Raw genomic sequence first — 8941 nt, 5'->3', positions numbered from 1 at the left:
TGTGTGTGTGAGTGTGTGAGGGAGTGTGTTTGTGTGTGTGTGTGAGGGAGTGTGTTTGTGTGTGTGTGAGGGAGTGTGTTTGTGTGTGTGTGAGGGAGTGTGTTTGTGTGTGTGTGAGGGAGTGTGTTTGTGTGTGAGGGAGTGTGTTTGTGTGTGTGTGTGTGTGAGAGAGGGAGTGTGTATGTGTGTGGGCGTGTGAGGGAGAGTGTTTGTGTGTGAGGGAGTGTGTTTGTGTGTGTGTGTGCGTGTGAGGGAGTGTGTGTGTGCGTGTGTGAGGGAGTGTGTTTGTGTGTTTGTGTGTGAGGGAGTGTGTTTGTGTGTGAGGGAGTGTGTTTGTGTGTGTGTGGGCGTGTGAGGGAGAGTGTTTGTGTGTGAGGGAGTGTGTTTGTGTGTGTGTGTGCGTGTGAGGGAGTGTGTGTGTGCGTGTGAGGGAGTGTGTGTGTGCGTGTGTGAGGGAGTGTGTTTGTGTGTGTGTGTGTGAGGGAGTGTGTGTGTGTGTGTGAGGGAGTGTGTGTGTGTGTGTGAGGGAGAGTGTATGTGTGTGTGAGGGAGTGTGTGTGTGTGTGTGAGGGAGTGTTTGAGTGTGTGAGGGAGTGTGTGTGTATGTTTGTGTGTGTGTGTGAGGGAGTGTGTTTGTGTGTGTGTGTGCGTGTGAGGGAGTGTGTGTGTGCGTGTGAGGGAGTGTGTGTGTGCGTGTGTGAGGGAGTGTGTTTGTGTGTTTGTGTGTGAGGGAGTGTGTTTGTGTGTGTGCGTGTGTGAGGGAGAGTGTTTGTGTATGTGTGCATGTGTATGTGTGTGAGGGAGAGTGTTTGTGTGTGTGTGCATGTGAGGGAGAGTGTGTGTTTGTGTGTGTGCGCGTGTGAGGGAGTGTGTGTGTGCGTGTGAGGGAGTGTGTGTGTGCGTGTGTGAGGGAGTGTGTTTGTGTGTTTGTGTGTGAGGGAGTGTTCCTTCTTGCTCTCGTGGGAGGCGGTCGCATTTTCTCCCTCTCCGCTCCTTATCTCTCCTGCTCGCGTCTCTGGTCTTGTCTTGTCTACCCGGGGTCTCTCTAACGCCGCTCTTCGAATTACAATTAGAAATGGAATTGATCAGCTGGTCTCTCAACGCTATTGACACCATCTTCTCAAGAAGAAGTTTGGGCACGGGGGAGCCCTCCTGTCCTGATGGAACGACGCTGGCTGGATATGCCATGGATGGATGGGAGAAGTGGCGCGTGGTATGTCCGGCGCCTCTCTCCATTGAGGACATAGAAGATGTATACCTATTTGGATTTATGATCGTGGGATTTCTGCTGATTGGATTAGGTGGTGCCCTGGTTTATCGGAAAATTAGAAGAGTTGAGTCAGTTGTAAACAGCCCAAAGAAACTGACCAACATTATTGATGGGATGGGCAGAGCCGTTGGCGCACAGACTGGGACTGTGAGTAGAAGCTTGGATTCCATCAAGGAGCAACTAACGGCTTTGAACGCCAAGATCGATCGTCTGGAAGACCAGTGAAAAATTGGAACTTTGAATCAGAGGGACTATAGCAAAAAATTCAGCTCACATCTCTGATTCTAACAAGCTGAACTTTATCTGTTTTGGCTGCCCCTGCTATCAGTGGCCTTGGCTGCTGATAGTCTCAACTCCTCCAGAAAGAACGGTCGTCATGGAGATCTGCTGCACCTCCCTTGTCTGAGCTGGGGCTCAAGGACACGTGACCGCTACTACATCTGGACATTTTCACGAACTGATCCTGGCCCCCCCCCCATTCCCCGTTGAACACGCCTCCTACTGCTTTTTGTCTACGTCACTGAAACTACATGTGTGTATTGCTTTGTGTGCTAAAGGTGTTGTTTTTTTTCAAGATCACACACTGTGCTTCTTAGGCACAGTTTGGGACCTTCATTTTTTTTACCACCACTTCCCCAATGTTAATCTAGCTGTTTCTTCTAACTATACGATGGCGCGGGTAACCTGCTGCGGTCGCGTCTGTTGCACACACCTAACCCCTGTTTATGTGAGTGTACAGACGGAAGCTAATTTCGCTACAATGTTGTACTTGTATACCTTTGTATGTGACAATAAAGATCTATCTATCTATCTATCTATCTATCTATCTATCTGTTTGTGTGTGTGCGCGTGTGAGGGAGTGTGTGTGCGCGTGTGAGGGAGTGTGTGTGTGCGTGTGTGAGGGAGTGTGTTTGTGTGTTTGTGTGTGAGGGAGTGTGTTTGTGTGTGTGCGTGTGTGAGGGAGTGTGTGTGTGCGTGTGTGAGGGAGTGTGTTTGTGTGTTTGTGTGTGAGGGAGTGTGTTTGTGTGTGTGCGTGTGTGAGGGAGAGTGTTTGTGTATGTGTGCATGTGTATGTGTGTGAGGGAGAGTGTTTGTGTGTGTGTGCATGTGAGGGAGAGTGTGTGTTTGTGTGTGTGCGCGTGTGAGGGAGAGTGTGTGTGCGTGTGAGGGAGAGTGTTTGTGTGTGTGTGTGTGTATGTGTGTGCGTGCGTGTGAGGGAGTTTGTTTGTGTGTGTGCATGTGAGTGTGAGTGTGTGTTTGTGTGTTTGAGGGAGTATGTGTGAGGGAGAGTGTTTGTGTGTGTGTGTTTGAGGGAGAGTGTGCGTGTGTGTGTGTGTAAGAGTGTAGAGGAGGAAGAAGGAAGTGTGAGTTATTGATGGGTTTTAAACCACGTGTCAGTGTTAATAACGTAATCTACCCTCTGAACGCATCAGTAGCTGATAATCCATCACTAGACTCTGCAAAAAGAGGGAGTTATGGGAGGAAGTCGTGGGCAGATTTTTACTGAAATGATTAATAAACGTGAAAAAGGAACTAGTTTAATTTGAGTTAAGGCGTTTGTTACAGCGGTAGTTTTTAGAAATTAGCCCTAGACAGAAGTGCTGTGCCCCTTCAGACGGTGACCCATAACGTCACTGCAGTGTGATGGCCACACGGTGGCGCCAGTAGTGGCTACAAGGATGAATGCCTGTTTGTTTGGCCAGACACTGAGGAGGAAATGGAGGGAGGCAGGAGGACAGGGGGCTGGGGGGTGGGGTATTGCCTGTGGCTGCATTGTCTGAACCTCCCTCTCTGCAGCCCCCACTCCCCCCACCACTCCCCAGAGCTTATATAAAAGCACCATGGAGCCAGAGCAAGCGCCAGCTATTAATAGCAGCACTGCAGAGCACACAGTGTTGGAGTGGGCTGTGTGTGTGTGCTCACAGCCAAATCAAAGGGAGTATCCCAGCAATGCACTGTAAACAAAGGAAGGTCAGGGGGAAGGTGAGGTGCTGTCTTTGGACGAGGGGCTGTTGGTGTTCTGCAGAAGGACAGCACACTGAAGCTTTGTTTGTTTAATTCTGGAGTTAACCCTCTGGCTGAAATACAGAACTCTGTGTTATTGTGTGATGTTCCTTCGTGTCCAGTCCGGTCATTTCAGGTCAGCCGTTAGGACGCTACATGAATCTGTATTTCAGCCTCTTTGCCTTGCGTTCAGGAATCACACCAAACCTGGAGCTGGATGTTTTTGGTCGGTGGACTGTTCTCAGTCCAGACACTGAGGGGTTTAAAAACTCCAGCAGCACTGCTGTGTCTGATCCACTCTACACCAGCACAACACACACTAACACACCACCACCACGTCAGTGTCACTGCAGCGCTGAATATTAATGTGGAATTTGAGGAGAAATTTTTTGTTTGTTCTTTTCAATAAACAATGAGATTTAATTTTAATTGTGTTTTTTTTCGTCCATTTTCAAAATATTCAGATTGATGTCTTCCCTCAAACATTTTACACTTCAGTTCTTTTAGTTATTCACAGTTTTTTTTTAATTCTTTCTGGGTTCTGGTTCTGCTGTTTTCTCCAGTGGTGTTTTACTGTTTTAAAAATCCTGATGAGAACAGATAAAACCTTTATAATCCATTTGTAAATAATAATAAATCATTCATTATCTGTAACCCTTATCAAGTTCAGGGTCCTACCTGGAATCCTTGGGCGCAAGGCGGGAATACACCCTGCAGGGTGCGCAAGTCCTTCACAGGGCAACGCAGACACACACAGACACACTCACACCTACAGACACTTTTGACTCGCCAATCCACCTACCAACGTGTGTTTTTGCACTGTGGGAGGAAACCGGAGCACCCAGAGGAAACCCACACAGACACAGGGAGAACACACCACACTCCTCACAGACAGTCACCCAGAGGAAACCCACACAGACACAGGGAGAACACACCACACTCCTCACAGACAGTCACTCAGAGGAAACCCACACAGACACAGGGAGAACACACCACACTCCTCACAGACAGTCACCCGTAGGAAACCCACGCAGACACAGAGAGAACACATCACACTCCTCACAGACAGTCACCCGTAGGAAACCCACGCAGACACAGGGAGAACACACCACACTCCTCACAGACAGTCACCCGGAGGAAACCCACACAGACACAGGGAGAACACACCACACTCCTCACAGACATTCACCCGGAGGAAACCCACACAGACACAGGGAGAACACACCACACTCCTCACAGACAGTCACCCGGAGGAAACCCACACAGACACAGGGAGAACACACCACACTCCTCACAGACAGTCACCCGGAGGAAACCCACACAGACACAGGGAGAACACACCACACTCCTCACAGACAATCACCCGGAGGAAACCCACACAGACACAGGGAGAACACACCACACTCCTCACAGACAGTCACCCGGAGTGGGAATCGAACCCACAACCTCCAGGACCCTGGAGCTGCGACACCGTGCCACCCGTGATAAATCATATATAATCATTTATTTTATGAATGTTGTTAAATTGTTTATTTTTTCTAATCTTTGTTGTTAATATTCATTAATAAGATGTTTGCTGTGTGTATGATGAAGATTGCGGTGGTTATTTTATGGCTCTGTTACAGTTCTGTTTTCTGAACACAGGGGGTGCTATAGGAATGAGAGGAGTGCAGTGTAAATTAAGCTGTAAACTGCACAGTTTAAAATCATTTGTTTTGTTTGTCACAGTTTTTTGGACCGGATCGACGCGGTGAGGCAGAGTGACTACACACCAACAGATCAGGTACAGCTCCACACACTTCTGACTTCACAATAAAACCAGCTGAATCTGCTCAGTGTGTCTTCAGGAAGCTGATGAAATATTTGAATCTTTTCAGGACCTGCTGCGCTGCAGAGTCCTAACTTCAGGGATTTTTGAAACGCGATTTCAGGTGGACAAAGTCAACTTTCAGTGAGTAGATCCAACCCTCCACACTGCACTTAAACTCATTAATTTATTCTAATTAAAGATGGGCTGTCACTTACTGAATTATTCACACAATTATACACTCTATAAATAAACACATTTCACTTTACCTTCTCTGTGAACTCGACCCCACGTCACTGTGGGGTGTCCGCAGTAACACAGGTGGAATTGGGGCAGTAGTTGGGTGGAGTGCATGGGAGTTAGGGTGAGAGGTGAGGGCAGTAGTTGGGGGGGAATGTGTGTAGAGATAGCGGGGAAGTTGGGCTGGAGTTGAGAGGGAGTTATTTTGGGGATTTGGGCAGGAGTTGGGGGGCAGATGGAGCGGGAGTTGGCAGGTGTTGGGGGGCAGATGGGGCGGGAGTTGGGGGGCAGATGGGGCGGGAGTTGGGGGGCAGATGGGGCGGGAGTTGGGGGCAGATGGAGCGGGAGTTGGGGGCAGATGGGGCAGGAGTTGGGGGCAGATGGAGCGGGAGTTGGGGGCAGATGGGGCAGGAGTTGGGGGCAGATGGGGCAGGAGTTGGGGGCAGATGGAGCGGGAGTTGGGGGCAGATGGGGCAGGAGTTGGGGGGCAGATGGAGCGGGAGTTGGGGGGCAGATGGAGCGGGAGTTGGGGGGCAGATGGAGCGGGAGTTGGGGGCAGATGGAGCGGGAGTTGGGGGCAGATGGAGCGGGAGTTGGGGGGCAGATGGAGCGGGAGTTGGGGGCAGATGGAGCGGGAGTTGGGGGGCAGATGGAGCGGGAGTTGGGGGCAGATGGAGCGGGAGTTGGGGGGCAGATGGAGCGGGAGTTGGGGGGCAGATGGAGTGGGAGTTGGGGGCAGATGGGGCAGGAGTTGGTGCGGGAGTTGGGGGCAGATGGAGCGGGAGTTGGGGGGCAGATGGAGCGGGAGTTGGGGGGAGATGTTGATGTTTTTATTGTTTAATTATCACAACTCATATCGTTATCAGCGCTGTCTCCTGGATCATTAAAGTTATCAGGAGTGACAGCCCTAAGTTTAACAGATGATGTAAAATGCAGTGTATTTTCTGTTTATTAAACTGAAGTATTTTAAACAGTGGAAAGACTGAAGTGTGGCATGCGACCACTAGAGGGAGGCGTGATTACTAAAGGACAAGTGTCATGTTTTGTCTTTTCTCTCTCAGTATGTTTGACGTGGGGGGCCAGCGAGACGAGAGGAGAAAGTGGATCCAGTGCTTTAACGGTAGGGTCCACAGTGGGCGGTGCCCTCGGGTTTGAACTCAGCGCTTATGATTTAATTCCACACTGTCGTACGGAGCCTTTTTTGAGGGTGGGGGGTTATTAACCCCTCTGTTTGGTTAAAGCCAGGGTTAGGCGCTTGTGAAGCTGTTTTAAGTATTAAGCTTTAGTTCGTGTTTAGTGACGTGTCCTGATACAAAACTGGAAAAAAATAAAATGAAATTTACATCTTCCTCTTTGGGTGGACACTCACTGTCTACAAAGGTCACTTTGGATGTTTTTGGTCGGTGGACTGTTCTGAGTGCAGCAGTGACACTGAGGGGTTTAAAAACTCCAGCAGCACTGCTGTGTCTGATCCACTCTACACCAGCACAACACACACTAACACACCACCACCACGTCAGTGTCACTGCAGCGCTGAGAATGATCCACCACCACATCACACCTGCTCTGTGGGGGTCCTGAGGGGGTCTTGACCTTGTAAAAGGGGCTTTTAAAAGTATGCAGAGCAACAGATTACAGACTATATTCTATAATAGTAGAACTTCAGAGAGACCTGTGGTCAGTGGAGCTCCGAGGGTCGAATCAGGAGGTGGCTTTAATGTTTTGGCCAATGGCTGTATGTAATGTGCTTCTTTACTGCTCCTGATGTATTTAAAGTGTGGTAAAGCTGTGAAGTGGCAGTATGACTCTCAGGGACTCCCACCCCCCCCTCTCTCTCTCGTCTCACTTTCCCTTTCCCTCTCTCTCTCTCTATTTCTCTCTCCCTCTATTTATCTTTCCCCCTTTCTCTCTCTCTCTCTCTCTCCAGACGTCACTGCGATTATCTTCGTCGTGGCCAGCAGCAGCTATAACATGGTGATACGGGAAGACAACAACACGAACCGACTTCGAGAAGCACTCGACCTTTTTCGCAGCATTTGGAACAATAGGTGAGTGTCTTTACTCTGCACAGGTTCCAGGGGCTGACCGTGTGGAGCTGGGGAAGAGACTTCAGTTCAGGACATTTACAGTTATGTTTATGGGGTTTAGAAAACGCTCTTATCCACAGCGACCCACAGAAGAGCTTTTTCAGTTGAGTTTAGATTAGAGACTTAAACTTAACGTTGTTTTAAACATGCGCCCCTCAGTGTGACGGCTTTAAACCTCTAGGGTTGGGGTTAGAGTCTGGGGCAGGGGTCGGCAACCTTTACCCTTCACCACTCAAAGCCATTTGGACCCATTTCACACAGTAAAGAAAATGAAATAACATTTCTGCACGCGACAAACATTTTTAACTCCGAAAAAGTGTTGACGGTGAAGTAAAATACTCAGTGTCTGTAGTCCTTGTAGTAATGGGAAAAAAACACAGAACTTAAATTATCCACTGGCAGCAAACAACACTGCTGTCCTCTCTCTGCGTGCCGTCGTTTATTTTACTGGCGCTGTGCAGTCAGCCGTCAGAAAGTTCAAGAAACCGCACACTGACGGGTGTCACACGTCGGAAGTCGTGAGGTGTGTTAAGAGCAACAAAATATTTTAAATATTAAACTATTTTAGATGTTACAAGATCGCCATAATCTTCATAGAATTTCATTTTGAAAATGAACACAGTAAAATAAAATATATTTTAATTAAATACTTTTCAAAATTATTTTCAAAAGCTGAGCCTCATCAGAGGGAGCAAAGACCCATGGTCTAGGGCTAGTGTTAGTGTTAAGAGTTTCCTGTTTGTTTTCTGTCTCTATTAAAGTAAAACTAAATCCCGTTCTTGTTCTTAATGTTCTTAAAATAATTCATTTTAAAGGAATGCCTTAATTTTCACGTCCACTTCCCTGTTTTAAAGTAAAAAGACACCAATGCCCCGCTTTAATCTCAGCACAAACACTGCGCCCAACACCTCGGTTCGTGTGACACACGTCGGGCGGTGGGTGGACAGTCTGTTCTTGGTGTTGGTCGTGAAGGTGAATCCGGCATGTGTTCTGACCCGGTCTCTGTTTCTCTTCGTCTACAGATGGTTGCGGACGATCTCTGTTATTTTGTTCCTCAACAAGCAGGACATGTTGGCTGAGAAGGTGTTAGCTGGGAAATCCAAAATCGAAGACTATTTTCCAGAATACACACGCTACACCATACCAAATGAAGGTAGAGTCCACTCCGTCCCCGGCATTCTGACGGATTTGTTTATGGCACACATTAACTTTCCTGTGTTTTACCTTTAACTGTTTACTTTTTAGCGACTCCGGAACCAGGAGAAGACCCGAGAGTAACGCGAGCCAAGTACTTCATTCGTGATGAGTTCCTGGTAGGTGTTGAGTGGGTTTAGTCGGGACAGGTGGGGGTTTGTTAGGGGTTTATAAAAAGCTGAAGTTTTTCGAGCAGTGAATTACTGTTCAGTTTCTGATGAAGGTTTGCCCTGAACAGAAACGGTTAACGTCAGCGTGTGAGGTAGTGGAGTGTGGGCGGGGCTAGTGCTAACCTAATCTGGTCTATTCACCTTATTTCACCACTCCCCTTTCCACCAG

General features: G+C 48.4%; 1 protein-coding gene across 2 annotated transcripts in view; it reads left to right on the top strand.

Moving 5' to 3' along the window:
- Positions 1-8941, top strand: part of LOC136708463 (guanine nucleotide-binding protein G(olf) subunit alpha-like) — a 41564-nt gene that overhangs the window by 29878 nt on the left and 2745 nt on the right. For both annotated transcript variants that reach the window (XM_066683035.1, XM_066683036.1), the window contains exons 6-11: positions 5003-5057; positions 5152-5225; positions 6383-6441; positions 7249-7369; positions 8431-8561; positions 8654-8721. In XM_066683035.1, the coding sequence (XP_066539132.1) occupies positions 5003-5057; positions 5152-5225; positions 6383-6441; positions 7249-7369; positions 8431-8561; positions 8654-8721 (508 nt within the window). The remainder of the gene's footprint in view (positions 1-5002; positions 5058-5151; positions 5226-6382; positions 6442-7248; positions 7370-8430; positions 8562-8653; positions 8722-8941) is intronic.

This window comes from Hoplias malabaricus, chromosome 10, assembly GCF_029633855.1.
Source record: "Hoplias malabaricus isolate fHopMal1 chromosome 10, fHopMal1.hap1, whole genome shotgun sequence".
In the NCBI taxonomy this organism is placed as follows: domain Eukaryota; kingdom Metazoa; phylum Chordata; class Actinopteri; order Characiformes; family Erythrinidae; genus Hoplias; species Hoplias malabaricus.
This window is presented reverse-complemented; position numbering and strand designations above follow the sequence as displayed.